Below are 20786 nucleotides of genomic sequence, written 5' to 3' on the forward strand. Positions count from 1 at the left end.
AGAGACTCTGATTGTAGCACGTGGAACTTCATGCCGTACTGACTTATCAAGATTTGAAGTGTTGTATAGTTCCGAAATTGTAACTATCTCTGTGTAATCACTACTGAATCTATGGTATAAATTTCACTCTACTCAACACTTTTCTTTCTTGGTTTTAAAATTTTCACCAACATCACTTCCCTTTTATCTACAATTACATTTATTTCTTTGCTATGTTTAAAAATTGATACTGATATGCAGTATATAACTGAAATAAATAATCTTATTTCTTTATTCAGGTTGCGAATCAGCAAGCACTATGTAATCGTCCAATATTTCGGCTTTTGCATCGAATATTAAGCAAAAGAATTGTAGTGTTTTATCCACTGCTTTTCCAGAGTGCAATTTATTTGTTGGCTGAGATAGCATCTAACAATAATATAGGTCAAACTATTATTCGTGAGTCCAGTTGCCTCAATGACCTTTTAAATATGTTTTATGTTCTTGCAGATCTTCTATGCAGGGACGAGGTAAGAGCAAATTATTGTCCTTTATATTATCTCATACTAATTAAAACAGATCCTCTTAAAGGCATTATCATTAAAATAACTTAAGGTTATACAAAAAATATATAAAAATGTGTATATTATTAGATATTTTGTTGCCTGTTTGTATTTTCTTTGTACAGTTATATAATTTTCAGTTGGTAGTGGATAATTACATCTATGCTTTAAAGCTGGGAAACCTTCTTATAACTTGTTTTCGAAACATACTAGCTAATAAAACTTTTAATAAATGTATCTATCTTTGTTAATATATATGATTGTGTTTGTATTACTTAAGTAAGGAATAGTTCCTCAGTGAATTGTTGCATTTTCTATAATATGTAAAATCGTTAAGTTAATTTCGGTACTAGTTTTTTTAACTTGAAACACACGTTATTTTTTTAAGCTTTTGGCTAGCATTATGTAAATCAACTTGAAGACAAGTACAACAATCCCTAACTCCTGTCTGTTATTATTCTCAACTCTTGACATCCTTTTCTTAAGAATATTTACAAATTCAGAAAATGCTACATTTTTAACATAATACAGTTGTGCTATAGGCATAGCTACAACAATTTAATATCATGGTTAGTGGTGTGAGGTGGAAAATTTTCCATTTCAGAAAATTTTCCACTATATTATTCCGAAAAATTGTCCGCTCTAAACAAATATCAGCGATCAAGTAACAATTCCTCATTAAGCATAAAATTAATTGAATTCATGTCTAGAAATGTTAAAAAGTGAAAGATCGTTTAAAGAATCTGAAAATTTTCATGGCTCAGAAAATTTCTACTACTTAACAAGTGAAACAATTTTTCATGAATCGAAAATTTTTCTGTCGTGTATGGAAAGATTGAAAAACTTTTTATGAGTCGGAAAATGTTCATCATTTTGAAGCAAAAAGTAAAAACAACTTTTTACGAATCGGAAAGTTTTATTGCTCTGTAGAAACAAGTGAAAGGAATTTTCATGGATCGGAAAATTTTCATTATGATGTAGAAAGATGTGAAAAACATTTCATAAGTCGGACAATTTTGAATATTATGTATAGTGATGTTAGGTGGAAAATTTTCACTATACTTAACAGCACATGAAGCTATAAAATTGAATTCCTGTAGAGGACAGCAACAAATTATAATTTTCCAATTTGTTTTCGGGAACCGGAAAATTTTCTAATATTCCGAGTTGGAAAGTAAAAATTTACATAATATTTCTCTCTCTCTCTCTCTCTCTCTCTCTCTGTCTGTCTGTCTGCGAGCGTAAAGTGCAGGGAACATAAATCGAGTTCGTAGAGTATACAAACATTATATTCGATTGTTTAGTGTAACAACAAAGCGAAAAGAAACCTTTGTGAATTTATTAATTAATTCTAAAACAGAAAATTCCACTATTTCTTCACATATAAGCCTGTCTATGTAATGTAATGAAATAACCACATACAAGTTCCTTATGAAGATTATTTTTGTAACAGAAAATAAGAAGAAATGCTTAGATTTTATTAACAGTCGTAAATTATTAGTTACATTTTACTTTCTCTTCTAAATGAATATATTGAATAAATAAATGTTTATTTCCAGAAAATATCCAGTATTTGTTTTCAGGAGTTACTTAAACTGAGATTTTGAGTAGTTAAAAATTTACTGTAGGCACTTTATATCATCTCTACTTATTTATATATGTTGCAAGTATGTAAATGCAGAAAAGTAGTATAGCTATGAGAAAATTTTGCCTAATGCGTATTAAACTGACGAAATATAATTTTGTGAGATCAAAGATGAATTCTGAGGGAAGAATCCATTGATATCTCCGAAACATTTTTGCAGAGATGAAGAATCGTTAGATTTTCACTCCATGAAACTTTTTTCAGACAATATTTTTTACAAATACATTTTACGGCAGAACAACGATGTAGGAATAAGTGAAGTATGTTTTTATGAATCGGAAAATTTTCTGGAAAATTTTCATCACTGATCATGGTTTCATTGATGAAATGGAACATGTACTAGTGTGTCAATTATACAAGTACATTTTCATCCGATTGTATATGTTGATTGCAATGAAGAGAACATGCATCTAAAATTCTTTCCCTCAATATTAACCAAAAATTCGCCTTCGACGAAAAAACAGAAGTTTTAAATTAGTGCAGACTTGCAAGTCTTGTTCGTCACGATAACACTTAAGCGTATTATTTACAAAGTTAAGAAATTAAGCTACATGGGTTTGTTGCGAGTTAATCATCCCTATCTTCATTATTAGTAGTGTTATATATCATTATCAGTATTATGTTGAAGTGGGACGCACGTCTACAGTATATCTGTATCTCACATCTTGATGTTATAACAATAAAACTGGCGTAGACTTTACCTTACTTAACCTTTATGAGCTTACAAGCAAGTATACATTATTCATCAACAACTCATATTCTCTGTACTACTTACAACCTCTTTTATTACACTCTTCATGATAAACCTCTTAATTTGGAAAATTGCACTATCTGTTATAAAACTCAGTATCGTTACATTCATGTTAGAACCTTGTGCTTAACATTTTACAATATACCAACTATTCAACACGGTAGCTAACCCATTATACAACTCGGGGGGCGCGGTGGCTCAGTGGTAGAACGTTCACCTCCGATGCTTGGGGTCTCTGGTTCGATCCCAACTCGCGTCGTGTGGACTTTGTGGTGGACAAACACCGTGCTCGTGGGTTTTCTCGGGGTTCTCCCGTTTCCTCCCACTTTCTTCATTCCACCATTTTCATTCATTTCTCATCATCACCGTCTTCTTTAGCCTAACCGGCATAACCGTTGGACGTAAAACTTACAGATTTCATTTCATTTTCCATTATACAACTCTTCAAACTCAAAACAACAACTCGCATGTAATCAAGTTGAGTATTTTCTTTTCAGATACTTTCTGTCCATCCATACTATACATTCAATATTCCCAACAAGTAGATACATAATTATCAGGAAAACTTCTAGAATTCCTCTCGATTTGATCTTCTTTCATACTGTTATATTCTGCTTCGTTTCTACTGAGAGCATATAATCAGTATTTTTTTAAAGATAATTTTGATACCTATACAATTCCTTTCTTTACAGTTTCTTCTATTGTTGCTACTTATTGTTCTATTGTATTAAGAATCTACGATCCCTGTAATTAAATATCTCCCTCTTGTCCTATGAAATATATTTCTAAAATTTGGCCTATCCTTATTACCAGTGTAATGGTTTCCACTTTTTTTACTTGCACATTTCTTACCTATACCTATTTGTTCTAAAATTTCATTTTACATGGTATTTAGTTCGTTACTCTTACAATTATAAAATTTGCAATTGTCAGTCACTCTGTCTCAGCTTGCAGTATCTACTCGTGGAATCTTTCAATCAAATTAGATACATGATACAGATAGAAGCTATAGAGTGCATATTATATAAGAACAATTGACCTACCTTTGTACTACTTGTTTTTAATGTATGTGCTAAATAATTTCAGTATTTCGGTCCAGTTTGAGAGCTTGCTCTCGAACAATTCATCTGTTTCGTTGGCAATCTACTTACGCGTATTTTTCCATCCGATTGCACAGTGGTTCAGGATGAGCAAAAACCTGGCCAAAACCTATAATTGGTTATAAAAATGTACAAAATGCTTCTAAAGTCTCAAATATGTGAGAATTGTATATTTATAGTACTAAGAATTAACGAACACGTTTATCATTCGATTGCACTAGCCCCGTCTGCACGAGAGAGCTAGTAGGAAATGTTGGTAAACACTAATAAAGTACTGTGTATTCGTGTGCAATACGTCAGTACACTCACACATACTAATCTGCATTACACTCATATATACAAATCTTCATAACACTCACACACAAATGAAAAACGAGAATTGATTTTGTCAACCAAATCTGTACGTCAGTCATCACTGTCACAAACAATATCGCTGAATGCAGATGGGATGCCTTCATTATTTTGGCTGCTAGTCCTAGCGTTGGCTCCTTTTCCTCCACGCTTCGACGTCTTCAACAGCAGTCGTCCTTCGTGTGACAAGCACCGTCTTTTCTTTCCGGTAGCCACGTATCTAATACTCGAAAGAAATACAGCACAAGTAGTCAGAAGCAATGCAGCATGTCCCGATTCGTGATCGTGCGAGAGAATTTTCGTGAGTGATCTTCCCGAAATGTTCGTATATCTTTATTCCGTGCCTCCTGTGCCTCTTCGGAAAGCTGATCTATTGGTAAAACGGTATTCTGTATCACAGCCGAACCATGAACAAGTATTTTGTGGACACTAGCAGGCATACAGAACCAACTGTAAAGATGAACAAACAGTTTGGCTTTTCCAGTGAATAACTGTCAAAAGCCTTGGCATCAACATCAAATCCAGAGTTGATTACAAATAGTATCATCGAAAAACGTATAATCAGTTGTTCAGAAATCCCGTTATTTGCGAAGATTGGTGTCGATCCGCAAATAATCTCCTGGCAGTGTTCCACCATTGCTTGTTCCACTGCCTCCTGCTTTGGGTCTATCAACATTAAGGCCTGCTTTTTCTCTAAACTGCTTCTGAATCTCATGTTTCCGTGAGTAATTGGTGATAACTTGGATAAATGTTTGCGTTGCTTGTTTTGACACCAACACGTAGACAGTTGCATTGGCTTTTGGTTAACTTAGCATCGAGAAATAATGCAAGCGCCTCTTCTTTGGTGTACGGTTTGGGTTAAATGCTCTGGTTCTTTGCGCTCATAAACGCTTGTCTCATCTTACGAGCTCTAGTCAGAGTTTTTCCTGTCACCTCAAGAAGTACTTTTGATGCATCTTCTTGTCCTGGTGCCCGATGACTCATTTTGGTAGCAAAGGCCAGTTCCGATGTACAATCATGTCCAAAATTATTGTCGCATGTCTATAAATATGTTGTTGTAGGAATATAATTTGATAACGAATTCGCCCGGTATTTCTTATAATGTTAGTGTGTGTATAATCGGGAAAGACATGTATGTGGCAAATTTCATGTCAAAAAAGCAGTAAATAAGAACAATAAAACGAAAATAAAACTTTCTTGTCCATTTAGCAACATTTTGTTTTTACTCATTCTAATTTTCGTATTTATAATTCTTTTCCTATGAAATTTACGACAAATATACATTTCCGGATTAACACATAGTATCAGTATTAAAAGTACTCTGCAAAATCATTATCAAATTATATTCTTACAAGAAAACAGGAAATTTCCTATGAAATTTACGACAAATATACATTTCCGGATTAACACATAGTATCAGTATTAAAAGTACTCTGCAAAATCATTATCAAATTATATTCTTACAAGAAAACAGTTATACAGTAGATATGCGACAATAATTTTGGACATGAGTGTACTTGCAGATGTGCGTAAGTCTTCCGTTTTTCTCCGTTTGGTTCGGTCACTAGATTCTCTGAAATCCTTCGATGGACGACCTCCAGGATTTGATCTGTCCCTGAACTGTAAACTTCAGTTCTGCATTAAGCCATTCTGTATGTGTCTTCAGAAAGATGTCATGACTTTTGCCACTCTTACACAGTTTTTGGTACAGTTGCTGCAAAACCTGGAAACAGCTCTTCGAATATCTTCACTAACGTGAGCTGGGTGATCACCAATGCCCAATTGCGTCAAAACCAGGTCTCGACATGCCGTGTTTGCTCCCTCTAACAATGTCCTTTCATTTCTCTCATTTTCTCATAGAGCTGGATGTGTCTCAGCTTCATGATGAACTACAGGGTTTTCATAAAGTCTGGACGGATTTAATTCGCTTATAATTTACATAAAAATGCTCATATTGAAATCAAAGAAAGTGCAAACGGTAGCGGAAGGATTAAATTTTTACCTGTAATCTGCACCAGCTCAGTTCATTCACCGCCACACCTCCAACTGGGCGCCATTTACGTCCACACATTCGCGTAGGCGGCGCTGGAATCCACTCACAGCGTTCCGCCGTGTTTGATCCGAAATGCCAGCCACAGACCTTTAAGTTGCCCTGATTTTGTCCTTTAAGTTCTCCAAACCACTTGGCTTCTTTGCATAAACTTCCGTTTTCACATGACCCCAAAGCCAGAAGTCGCAGGGGGTAAGGTCGGGTGATCTTGGCGGCCAAGCGGTCGGGCCACCGCGGCCAATCCATCGGTTAGGGAATTTCTCGTCAAGGAACTGTCTCACCTTGATTGCATAGTGAGGGTGTGCCCCGTCCTGTTGGAACACGATGTCGTTCTGGATTCCACGTACCTCCAGTTCCGGAATGAGGTATTTCTGCAACATATCCAGGTACGAATCTCCATTCACGGTCTCCTCTTCAAAAAAGAACGGTCCAATCAGATGATCATAGGACACAGCGCACCAAACGTTCACTTTAGGGCTATCTCTCTCATGTGTCTCAAATTCCTTTGGGTTTTCCGTGCCCCAAACGCGACAGTTGTGTCGGTTAACCTTCCCGGAGACATGGAAGGTTGCCTCATCTGAGAATATGATGGCTGAAAGGAGATCGTCGCCATGTTCCAACTGCTTGAGCATGGCGTCACAGAAGTTGAACCGGATGTCCAAATCTTCATCATGCAGATCCTGGACTATCTTGATTTTGTAACCTTTGGCCTTGATCGTCTTCTTGGCTATCTTAAACACGGTTGTCTGTGGAATTCCGAGTTCCATAGACCGTCTAGGAATCGACTTCTGTGGGCTGTTGATGATGCTTTCCCTTACCCTGCTCACTGTTGCAGGCGATGTTGGCGGCTTCCCACTTCGAGGACGGTCCAGGACGCTTCCTGTCTCCAAGAACTTAGCATGCCACTTTCGGATTGCACTCTCAGTCGGTGCCGGCTTTTTGAGCTCTTTGGTGAACTTTCGACACACCAGAATTGGTGATTTTAGCTCTGCGTACCACAGAACACATTGCGCTTTCTCTTTCACCGACGCCATCTTTGATACGGTAAAAAAAAAAAAAAAAAATAGTCTTCTCAGAGGAATTTTTCATTTATTTATTTCTTTAAAAGACACAACACCAATACAGCTTACAACTTACTTTTAACAGTCAACATTGAAACAACAATGGATGGAATTTGGTAAGAACTGACCCTTGCCCTCCCTCTCCCTCTCTCAACGTGTTCAGAGTTGCCGCTTATCTAACAGTGTTGCCAACTAAAAATGTAATCCTTCCGCTGCCGTTTGCACTTTATTTGATTTCATTATGAGCATTTTTATGAAAATTATAAGCAAATTAAATCCGTCCAGACTTTATGAAAACCCTGTATAGACGTCCAGCAAGTAAAAAGTAAGAATTATTAATTTCGGTGTCCTATGACCACACACAATCACAAAGAAACATGTATTTCACGAATTCGCACATATTCGCACCTAAACTTCATGAAAAACAATTCATCATTGATTATTCTTTCAGGCCATTTCAACAACTCCGCTGGGGAACGCTGGGCACTATACTAAATATTTGCAGTTTTGTGGATCTTCTGTTAACATAAATGATATTTTGTCACATTAACATATTTTGTTTGGAGAAACGTACATATGGAAGATACTGCATATCTACTTTGGACAGTTGCAGTGCTTGAAAAGTATATTGGTGCCATATACAGCAAGTGTTTCTTGTAACCACATATTCTTAGATATGAAGCCATGAACTTGAATGTCAAATACTGTATTCGGTAACTATTTTAGAGACATGTTCACAATAGTTAACTTCCACCCTTTCTAACTCACCCATTACATGTTACTCGTATTTATTGTTTGTATATAGTAAAGTTTGGATATTTCTTAACCCATACACTAAACCAGTATTATTTTAACGCAATTTTCAAAAATTGGGTTTTGGCCAGCTTTTTGCTCGCCCTTAACCACTGTGGATTGGTGTGATTTATTCTGCTCTCCTATAAAAGAAAAATTGAGGTCACAAAGTATTCCGAGAAAACACGATTACATCACTTTTTATTAATCACCTAGGTTGATTATATCTGCTACTAGTAATTTGTAAACCATTACTTAAGAATTGTACTTCCCTTCAAGTCTGTTAATTTCTGTAATGTACTACGTATTACTAAGTATCCTATGATGCATATGTATGCACACAATTTACTACTGTAAGTATTTTCTTGATTATTCTAAGAAGGAATAGCCTTCTTCCCCTCAAGCAAATTCCCTTGTTCCTGTGTTTCGTTTTCGAATAGAGATTGCATCTCACATCTCACAATGGCTTTCTTCCATTCAAGATTTTCTTCACTCTTCAATAGCTTCTTCATACAAATCTGGATGTGTAACTTCATTTATAAACTCACCAACAGGCATAACGTAATCTTTGAAACGTGAAGGCAACTTTATTCGTGATCTCTCTCTGAATTTTCTCTTAACTTTGAAATCTTGTTTCTCTGTAAGAGAAGTACCGGTTTCTGATCCATTCTTCTACAGTTTCATTTGTAGAAATATTTTCTTTCTCATGAAGTATCGGACCTATTTCCTCTTCACATTTAGGTTCCCTGTACTCTTCATTTTCCTTCTCTGAAGAATAAGAATTTTGTATTTCTTCTTGATTGATAGAGAACTTATCTTCAAGTTCTTGAAACGTCACATCTCGAGAACAAAATACTTTTTGTTCTTCCTTAATCTATACACGATAACTTGTATGTGCATTGTATCCTAATATAGCCTTTCTCAGCATTTTCCTTCTGCTCTGGTTTAAAGTATGTACGAGGGCAGATCGGAAAGTAACGCACAATATATATTTTTTTTTTCAAAAAAGTTTAATGTGTACCGAAACCAAACAAAGCACAAATGAACTTACATCTTTGACCTACTTTTCTACATAGTCACTAAGTTTCTCAACACTTCTTCCAGCGTGGTATCAGTTTCAATATGCCCTGTTCGTAGAAGTCTGTTTGGGTAGAGTATAGCTATCTGCGGATTGCTAATTTCACTTCCGTATCTGTTGCAAAGTGTTGGCCGGCCAGAATTTCTTCATGGGACCAAAGAGATGAAAGTCCGACGGTGCAAGGTCCGGACTGTACGGAGGATGCTCGAGTACCCCCCACCCAAATTTGACTTTCTCACGGGCAGGAGCAGCAACATGTGGACTGGCATTGTCATGAAGAAGTTTGACACCGTCAGCATTAATGTTGCGGCGTTTGTCACGAAAGACACGACGCAAATTAACCAAAGTTTTAATTCAGGCTGTAGCATTTACAGTGGTCCCGTGTTCAGCAAAGTCCATCAATAACATACCAAACATGTCCTAGAACACTGCCACAAGCATTTTCCTCGTAGATTGAGTCACCTTGAATTTTTTTTCGTACTGGGGAACCAGCATGTTTCCACTCCATAGAGGCCTGCTTGATTTCAGGCGTGTAGTGGTATGCCCACAACTCATCACCAGTGACGATTCCTTTCAGAAAGTCATACCTTTCTGTGGCGTAACGCGTTAGGTGATCCAAACTTGTTATCATTCGCTGGACACTTGTGGTTGTCTGTCAGATTCTTAGGCACCCAGCGAGCACTAACTTTACGGAATTGCAACGTGTCATAAATAGTGTCGTACATCACACCATAGGAAATGTTGAACTTCTGCGATAAGGTTCGCAGGTGCACACGCCCGTCATTCAAAATTGCTGCCTCAATGGCGCGGATATTTGCGATGTTGAAGCTGTTACCGGTCGCCACCGGAGCGTGGCGCATCACTAAGGTTCTCACGGGTCTCTTCAAAGAATGCACACCACCTGGAGACATTGCTGCGGACCTGGAGACATTGTCCCCATACACGCCACGCATGTCACTGTGAATTTCACTTGGTGTATGCCCTTTGGCCAACAAAAACCTAATTACACTTCGCTGCTCTTCACATGTGGACGACAGTGACATGCGCCCCATGTTTGTTTCTCAGTTCAGGCTTTTCTTGCTAGAGCTGCACAGAACAAAAAACCCTCTGTAGCGCAAACTTTAAACTTTCTCGTTGTGCAGTTTCATCATTCCAGCCGCAATACCTGGGGAGAAAAAAATATTGTGCGTTACTTTCCGATTTTCCCTCGTACATAGCACACGGATCCTATTACCCGCGTGTGTTTTATTGTATGTTTCTTTTTAATCCGTGAATCAAAGAAACTAACATCTTTCTCCGAAGATTTTCTAGTCCCATTTAAGATATAGCTAGCTGTAGGGACCAATTTAGTCCAAATAGCTGGAGGATATTTCAAAACTGGATTAGTATACTAAACAGTTCTTGCCATTTTCATAAGTCCCATCTCTTTCACATCATACATTTTGTTAAGGTGTATAAGGAGCTGAAAATCTCTGCGCTATCATTAGAATTGAGAATTTTACTCACTTCTTTGTTATCAAATTCTCTACCATTATCACTCAAAAATCTCTTAATAACATGACCTTGAGCTTTCGCGTTAGCTAACAGTTCATTGAGCACATCTTTAACTTTTGATTTACTTTTAAGAACCGCATCATAGCGAAGCTTTGAGTAATTGTCCTTACGCATATTTCTTGTTCTGAAAACATTTATCAAAAGGACTACAGGCATTCATTGATTGACTTCTACAGGTTTTAAAGCAGGTTTTATAATAAACGCTTAAAATAAAAACTTCCTACGTTTTAAGATTATTTTCCGAGATATAGACCTTTTAACAAGATTGAGATTTTTAACTTGTTTTAATAAGATCATAACTACTTGTAATTCGTTATGACCTTATAATATTTAACACTACGGTAATTTATATATTTATTTCTGTGTCCTTCTTACTTGCATTTTTGTATTTCTGATTTCTGACACTGTATCTACTTTAGTTTGAAGCACTAACAAATCTGGTCTTCTAGATTTTACTTTCACATGTAGATTTAAAATATGAATAAGCTAATGTAATTTTGTTTGAGAGAGTAAAACCCTATAAACTAAGTTTCCACTGTTGTTGTAGAATATGCTACACTCTTTCCCATATTTATTTAGCAGATACCGGTAGTTTAATTACAATTCTTGTATTGACTCCGAAGACATAACTTAAGAGTTGAACTCTTAAAATTAAATATCTTGTATATAAGTGAAAACGCTAATCCATGAAAATGCTAATTTACAGTTCGTAAAACCTTACAGGAAAGCTCCCACAGACATAATAAACGAAGTAAGTGATACACTTTCTCTTTGAAAACTGAAGTAGACTCATTAGACAGTATTCTCCTTCCTTATTGTATATTTTTCTCATTTAAATTTCATGCGACTTATTTTATTTAACCTACAGTATTCTCTCTACTATCCGGCCTATTGTGGCAGAAGGGCAGGCAGATAACAAAAAAGCTGGGTAGGCCCGAGTTCTATAATTATTCAGTTCCTGCCCCACCCTATTAGCACTTTTTGGGACAGGCCAGCACTTGATAAATGTTTGTTACCGACATATACTCTACTGTGCGTTTTAAGCTATTAACATAAAACGTAGGCCTAAAAAATAAAATAAAAATAAAAAAGAGATAGATTTAAACTTAATTCATTGATACATGATGATACAAATGTGAAAACTTAGTTTTTAGTATTTGTAAAATTTCTTGATGGTTGACTGCTCTCTTCTGCGACGCAATGTTACTCCACTTACGCAAGCAAATGATGCCAGTTGGCGTTATTACCTTTTGCTGAGTAATGCGCTACAGCATTGCCTCAGTCGTCTTGAATCCTGTCAAGGTGAAATTAGATATTTCTGCCGTCTTTCGAAGTTGCGTTTGTATGATAGCGTTAAAAGTCGAGTAGACTGGTAAAAAAATTATTCTTCATTTTATTACGGAGATTTTTATTTTCCTAACGAGGCTAGATAGTCGGAGTCTACTGTATATTCTCATAAACTATGATTTGCATTATAATATGTTCGTTTTTAACTCTTCCATTACATTGTGTTTCAGTCATCTTTCTTTATTTCGTAGGGTGTAAAACAGAGCATTGAGGCTATGTTCGTAGCTGTTTGTGGAGTTCTTTCAGTTTGTGTTAATAATCCACAAAACGCTGAAAATCAACACCAGGTTGCTGTTATTTTGCCTAAGGTAGGTTATTGTTTGCAATAAAATTTATTTCAAACTTGGATTTTCTCAAAAAAGATGTTAAATATGTACGTAAAACTAAATTAAACGTACAGACATTTTTTTTTGGCTAATTATAGCTTTAACCGAAGAAAACAGAGACTTTTTTTGGCTAATTATAACGTTAACCGAAGAAAATTGCATGTTGTATAATCCATATCATTGTGCTGTAAAGTAGAGAGCGGATACATTACATCACAGGCATAATCATTTTGCCTCATTTATCAAGATTTATCTCACATTGTGTAAACGACAGACAGCACTGAACTTTGCTAGTTTACAATTGTCAAAAGGGTAATACAAGTAAAAATGCTAGCAACGAAACTAACACATTCTCATGTATAGTTTCAGTAATGGAACGACTTTTGGTAGAAATTCAAGGGTGAACGGTCTGTGAGATCCTTCTAGTATAGGAATTCCATTTTCCTCATACAGACACAAATTGAAAGAATGGTGAATATCAATATTCTTAACAATGCAGGAGGAGGATCAATTTAAGATAAATAAGTGTAATGGAAACCGTCAACTTTTAACATTCTTTGCCATAACTATCACAGAAGTATCTGACAGAAAACTGACACTAGAACAACCATTAGAAAAACTATTTCAGTGATGGTCAGTAAAATATTTAATATGTTGCCAGTGAAATTTAAAAAAAATATAATTGCTTATGTCTGAACGAGTTCTGATCTTAATGTTGGGTCATATGAAGATAGCAGGAGAAGAAATCAAATGAAAAAGATAAGATAGAAAGAGAGAGAGCATAAGAAAGTGAAATTGGAGATGCAAAATAAATAAATAAAATAAAGTGATGGCTGAGGCTCTTTTGGACTAAAAAATAAATGCATATGCTACAAATCAAACAGTAATCAACAAAATTTTGTTTGGAATGAACCAGGTTACTTCGAAGAAATTATTGTATAAAAAATTTAAAGGTGAATTGCGTTATGAAAGATTCAATGAAAATGTACTGTTATGTGTAAAATACAATTGGTCTTCTCTTACTAGAACAAAATAATACAGTAGTAACGTATGCTATAAATTTCAAATTGAAATAACTTAATATTTTAGAAGCTTTTATGGTTGGGGGCAGAGGGTAGCTCTTGAGAAATTTGTAACATCGTGTATTAAGACAACTTCAGGACGTATCTAATGAATTTCTTAGGATAAAACATGAAATAATAGAAATATATACAGCGTGATTCAAAATGATATGAACGATTACTACTCCTTATAACTTTTTTATTAATCATCCAAATAGCTTCAAATCTCACAGTTAAATGCTAAAACTGTCCAAGTTTTTGTGATAAAAAAATGAAAATAGTACATCACAAATGTTCTATGTGGGCCCCCTTTGTTACCCTGTATACATCTATTCGGTATTCCAATTCCGCCCAGACCCGTTTCAACAGGTTTGCATCAACAGTTTGCACTGCAACAGTGATGCGCTCTTTCAGTTCATTCACATCATAGGGTAGAGGGGGTTTGTAGACAATGTCTTTTAGATGTCCCCACAAAAAAAAAATCGCAGGGGTTAAGTCCGGTGATATTGGTGGCCAACGTAGAAGCTCATGATCATTTTTAACTGACCGCCCAATCCAGCGGTGTAGCAGTCTGTTGTTCAGAAAATTTCTGACATTGTGATGAAAGTGACATGGAGCTCCATCCAATTGATAGATGAAGTTTGCACTGTCATGTTCGAGCTGTGGCATAAGCCACGTAGTAAGCATTTGTAGAATGTTTGTCCAGTCACAGTTCCTTCGTCAAAGAAGTACGGACCATAAACTTTTGAAGATGAAATTGCACAAAACACATTCGTCTTCGGTGAATCACGCACAATTTCACAGATTTGGTGAACCTTCTCAGTTCCCCAAATGCGAACATTTTGTTTATTCACTCTTCCTGTCACATGAAACTGAAACAAAGTTTGCCTAAAAAATCATCATCAACACTGCACAACTCTTGAAATGACTCACAAAAAGTCTTGCGACATGTGTGAGTATTAGGTGTTAAGTGTTGTAACAACTGCACTCGATACGGATACATCTTTAAATGTTTACGCACTACACGCTAAACAGTTGTGTGAGGCATTTGAAGCTCTTTGCTAACTCTCCTTGTTGACTTTTGTGGGCTGCGTTGAAAACTGGTTCGAACCCTTTCGGCATCTGCCTCAGAAGTGGACGGCCTACCGGGCGATTTTTCTTTACAAATGCATCCCGTTCTGTTGAATTTGTCATACCACTTACATATGGAGTTCTTTGATGGTGGATCTTTATGAAATTTTGTATGGAACTCGCGTTGAACACTAACAACAGACCGACAAACGTGAAACTGTAAAACGCAAAATGCTCTCTCTGCACCACAGGCAGCCATCTTGCAACTAATCACTCTGCCACCTAGCGGATAAATTTTAAACTACTACGCTCGTTCCAAACAAAACTTGAGGATAATATTGAAAGTATTTTCATATAGATTTTATTGTTGATAGAGTATTATCACTTATAGAACGTTTCCTTATCGTTCACATTATTTTAAATCACGCTATATGTATATATATATAGATAGATAGATAGATAGATACCTGTATATATATTAACATCACACCACAAGCTATCAGGACTCGAAATGGTTTTAGTTACAAAAATTTACTAAATTCTAATGGTATAAAAATTCAACCATTATGTCTATCCAACATCGTAAATAGATGTAATTCTCACTGGCTAATTTAGCTTTGATTTTCTAACGTTGACTTTTTACTATCAAATTTTAATTCAAACTCCCCGCACTCAACCAGCATCATCCTCTTCCAGGATCCGTACACTTTCTGGTTGTAGCGAAGAGCTTAGCTCAGGCTTTTCTATAATTTTTTTATTTTGTTATTTCCTTATAGGAAAACTTCCTATTAACTGTGGTGTGATGCCTACGTTATTTGTTTTTATTTCCTTAAACAAAAGCTTGGTTATTGCTTGCTTATTTTACAACAGCCAAAATAAATTTTTAAAATATATTTGAATTTTGGGTACTTTACGGTAGTGTACATTAATGACCACGCACACGGTCACATCACTTTCCACAGTAGAACATCGTAACATTATCTTTCCACGTATACCCATTACCATGTTTCTTTACTCCTTGAGCAAGAGCATAGCAGTAAGAGGCGACTTTTTAATTCTCTCAAAACCATGCATAGTTCTTTCCGTTTCGAGAGTTCAACTTTGGTGACCACTTCTGGTTTGAGCCCCTTACTCTTTCTCAGCACGGACTTGGGACCGACCGTGATGGGGTTAAGGTCGATAATGTAAGTGAATTCCTTGTTTACATTTTACCGAGGGTATAACGGGAGAAAAAATCCCTTTCCCACAGGGGATCGAGCTCGAGCTGACCGAATTGATAGGGAGTTGGGGCCGATTACGTCATAGCGGTTCTAAACTATATAATAATTTGAATTGATTTGTAGTTCTATGTGGTTTCGCCGCCGCCTTTGTGTTGTAACCGAGAAACTATATTTTAAATAACCAACGTCAATGTTTAAATAACCACCATATTTCTTCTTCTAATTTCAAGTATATAGTTGCCACCTTACTTTTCATCAGAATATCAATAATGAGCCCAAAGATGCAAACCAGTCAGTAAAATCAGTAAAATGACAGCCGAACCAGTATTTAATCAGGTCAATATTTCAGGCTCTTTAGAACATTAAACGAAAAATTATCAATTATTATACAGCAGTTTAAATATGGGCTGAGTCAAATGAAGAAGCATAAAATTAACAATAATAGGTACTGGATATGTTGTCGATTAACAGCTATCTAGCAGCAGCACCTAAAGCAACAACGTGGTGCATTACCATAGGCTGCATCCGTGAACAGATTACATTAATTGTTAATGTGATTCTAATAGCAGTAGATAAAAATAATTTGTGATGCTAAACTTAGTCACTACCATGCTTTCAATTGGTGCAAATAATATCGCAAAATATTATAAATAGCGCGATAATCGTAGCAACTCCACGAATGCTTCACTTGACTTCGATATCATTTGCAGCTAAATTACTTTTTTTTACCTACATTTCGTAATACTTCCCACAATATATCTAGATTACACATAATAATAATAATAATAATAATAAAATTAAAAAGTACAAAATTAAATCAGTAGTTCCATTAATACAAACAAACAAAAAAATGTAATACTGTTTTCACGATCTTGCTTCGTTTGTTCGTGCTTCATCGTGTCCAAGTCATCCTTACATAGACATTTTTGCTTGCTTGTATCATAACTTCAAAGACCATGTAAACAGCAGAACAGCGACCTGTTATAAATAAACTACTTTAAAAATTTTCAGGTTGTATATAAAATATTCATGTATCTATTCACATTGTACAGAAAGCTTATATTACACATTAGGCATAATAATTAGGCCTATTACCGGGAGTGGCTTAAAATGTATGTCTTATCTCAAACTCAGGCATCTTAGTAGCAAGTTCCAGTGTTGGGTGTACGGATAGAGGACGCAAAGGCAATGCCACCTGAAAATTTTCACTGTCCCACTTCTCTCAGTGTTCCATTCCTCCCATTTTCCCCCTAAACACAGCAGACGGTAGTTGATACTGCCGGTTGGTTGACCTCATAAAACTAATAGTTACGGAAAGAAAATCTTTATTAATTACAACCTTTGTCCAGAAAATAACTAAAAAGGAGTAAATATCTATATTGTATTATCTTATTGTATTTTGTTGTATAGGGTGGTGTCTCAACAAGAAAACCACAATTTATATGCCCGAAAAGACGCTATGTTTTTAAAAAATTGAATCTATTTTTCATGCTTACAGCAGGTAAATTCTCCGATTTAAAACTGTCGAGTTTGATTTGACCTAGCAACATTGGAATTTCATCACTAGGGTCAATCCATCTGAAGTGGTCCAAAAATGATGAAAGTGGTTGCTCGACTATCTTTGAAAATTATAAAAATTTGAGTGTGATGAACCTTGTGTATGAGAAAGTCAATAACGCTACTAACGTTGTCGTATGTACAAGTGTTCCTGAATGGCGACCATCTTTGTTGTTGGTGGAATGCCAATTTCTGCATTTGCAAGCGTGTACGAAAACTACAGTTACTCAGGACGTACGAATCAGAGGAACACCAAACAAAAAAGAATGTTTAGAGGAGAGACTAAGGTACACGGAAAACATACACTCTTGTTTCTAAATAAATATGCAGGGTTGCAAACCATTACATGAAATCAGCAGAAAAACTATAGAAAATTACAATTTTAAAGGGGCTGTATGTTGAAATGACACAAGGTGGGGGCTTCATAAGTTTTGTGCTGAATACTATTGCATGTAAAGTGTCTTTAGAAATATCTACAACTATCATACTACTGACACCGTAGATTTATGAGAGTCCGAAAGTTGAAGTTTGTGCTTTTGATGCCATTTTTGGGGTGTAATATCTCAGGAGTGCAAAGTGCTGAAAATTGCTACTTAGGTCGCAAAGTAATTCTGTATGTGAATAAACTATTGCAAAAAAATCAGGACTGACATTACATGGAGAAAAAAGTGAGGACATGGTAAAAACGCGAAGAAAGCACATGCGTGACGATGGTCGTAGCTGGGAAAACTAAATGTTTGGATATTTTTATGCTAGACCTCAAAAACTTGCATGATTCAGAAATTAGGTCCGCTTTCGTTTGCGTTCATTTGTGCAAAAGGTTGTGAGTGATGTTTGTTCCGTCTTTCTAACTCCATGATTATTACCACGTCTATATGGGAGAGGGGGTTAGCTCCTCCTTGCACCCGCGACACCCATCGTCTAACTGGATCGCAGTATTAAGACACTCAATGTATCAGTAAAGTGTCATTGAAATCCAATCCCAGTTACGGAAGTTAATATATTCACAAGGTTGTGTTATATAGGATAGATAGATGTAAACCAACTGGCGTTCACCTGTATTTGGAATTGTGTTTGTAAATTAATAAAATTATATGTAACCTGTATAGGCTATTAAACTGCTGTCACAGTAAGTATCGAGTGACACAGTTTTCACGTTTAAAATCCTTTCTTTTTGTCCGTTTCAAAGTAAGTCAGTGATTTTGATTTGGAAACTAGTTTGTACCCCTGTGAGCTCTTTGCGCTATATTAGAAAATTTAACTGTGAAGAAATTAGTTTGTTGATCTCATATACAGTATCCTAATAAATTCCACATACTATATAGAAAATCAATGGTCTTTATATATATTGTAATATACTTGCAATATGAGTCTTCACTCTTACAAATGATGGACCGGGGGCCGCGGTGGCTCAGTGGTAGAGCGTTCACCTCTGGTGCTAGGGGTCTCGGGTTCAAACCCTGCTCCCGCCAAGTGAACTTTGTGGTGGACAAACACCGTGTGCGTGGGTTTTCTCGGGGTTCTCCCGTTTCCTCCCACTTTCTTCATTCCACCACTTCATTCATTACTCATTATCACCGTTTCCTTTAGCCTAACCGGCATAACCGTGGGATGTAAAACTCAAAATTTCATTTTCATTTTTCAAATGATGGACCGAAATATGGAAGAATATTTTGTATGGGTTTGTCATTACGTTCTAAAGAAGCAATGGAAAGAGAGAAGATTGACTACTTCTTGAATTTTGAAAAGGCTTCCTGTACATACTTTAAATAAACGATTTGAAGACATTAAGGGGTATCCTCCAAAGATAAACAAATATAGTAAAAGGAAAACTACATGATATAAGCTTACCTATTTTTTGCTAATAAATCACATGCATGTTAAACGGAACGGTATCATGACCTTTATGCTTGTTGAAAACCATCTAAATTATTGAATGTCATACTTACCTAAGCAGTTATTTTGAAGTAAAGCTTTTTGAAAGAGTCAAAATTTCAATCCTATGTATCGACATTCATCATGTCATGATCATAGTATTCGACAATCAGGTACTTTAGATGTGCATTGTCCCTCCCGTATCACTTGTATTATTATTGCCGTAGAAGCTTCCAAAATTTGGGTGTTCGTAATACTGAGCGTCCTTAATTTGTAACAGTTAATAAATATGGTATAGTAATTTTCTTTCCACATGTACATTTGAAATATGTACTAATTTGACGTGGTGTCATTTGAAAAAGTACAACTTTAAATTTTGTTGGCAACACTATTAATCTTGTGGTATAGTAGAATATGTAAAATAATTTCCTCCTGTCGAAATTTACATAATCCAAAATTTTAGTATTTTTAATCTATTAATTTTGAAAGTCACAAGGCGTTTCAAGGTAAATGGTCCAGCATATATTCAGGATGAACCAGTTATCTTGAAACGTCCTTATAACTTTTAAACTAACAGGTAAAAGTCGATGAAATTGTATACTAGCATGGAGTCCCATCAGGCACGATGGAGCAGCTGACTAACAAACACAACACAATTAACTCAAAACCGTATCACCTATTACACTCGTACGTATTGGCTATTCCAGCTGACACTCCCGATATCACCCAGTTCAAGTAACGTTAACGATATAATGAACATGCAAATTGGATGATAGAAAACAGAAAGATCTGCTGGTGTCATGAAATACGATATTTATTCCATTCCATGGATTGACGTGTGCGTGTTTAGTGGAAATCTTATGAGGTGCTGAAATTCTCGATCATGGTGCTAATAGATCAGGCGGGTGACGGTGGCTGTATGGTGCATGTTTCATCGTAAGAACTAAATCTTCTAGTAGTGTTGTACATGACTAGTGTCTAGTATTACGATCTCGTGGCAGATTGAGTACTTCGCACGATTTTTCCTATAGCGATGAACCTTCCAAGAAAATGCACCTAGCTGCATGTCCTGTGCAAGAATGGTTCGAGAACACTATGCAAACTTCTAGTAGTTTCCAAACTCCCCAGATCTCAACCTCACTGAGGATCTGTGGTGGATGCCATGGAACAGTACATCTATTGTCTGATGACACCCCCACCTTCACCTTGGTATTGAAGATCGCAATACGCACAGCTTGGTTGGACATACTACAACTACCAACCGGCATTAAATGTCAGCCATGTGAGATTGCTTTTGTGCGGAGGGCGAAAGAAGGTCCACAAGCTATTGATTGGATGTTCACAATTCAGTGATCGGTCGATGCATATTTTTTCACTAGTTTCAATGTTCAAAGTGAACGCAAAC

General features: G+C 36.1%; 1 protein-coding gene across 4 annotated transcripts in view; it reads left to right on the plus strand.

Annotated features, from left to right (window-relative positions):
* LOC145660665 (uncharacterized) overlaps positions 1 to 20786 on the plus strand; it is a 193949-nt gene that overhangs the window by 50353 nt on the left and 122810 nt on the right. For 3 of the 4 annotated variants that reach the window (XM_081725988.1, XM_081725997.1, XM_081726007.1), the window contains exons 4-5: positions 279 to 509; positions 12463 to 12579. In XM_081725988.1, the coding sequence (XP_081582114.1) occupies positions 279 to 509; positions 12463 to 12579 (348 nt within the window). The remainder of the gene's footprint in view (positions 1 to 278; positions 510 to 12462; positions 12580 to 20786) is intronic. The other variant, XM_081726014.1, reaches the window with a different exon arrangement.

This window comes from Thermobia domestica, chromosome 1 (assembly GCF_964235325.1).
Source record: "Thermobia domestica chromosome 1, izTheDome1.hap1.1, whole genome shotgun sequence".
Lineage (NCBI taxonomy): Eukaryota > Metazoa > Arthropoda > Insecta > Zygentoma > Lepismatidae > Thermobia > Thermobia domestica.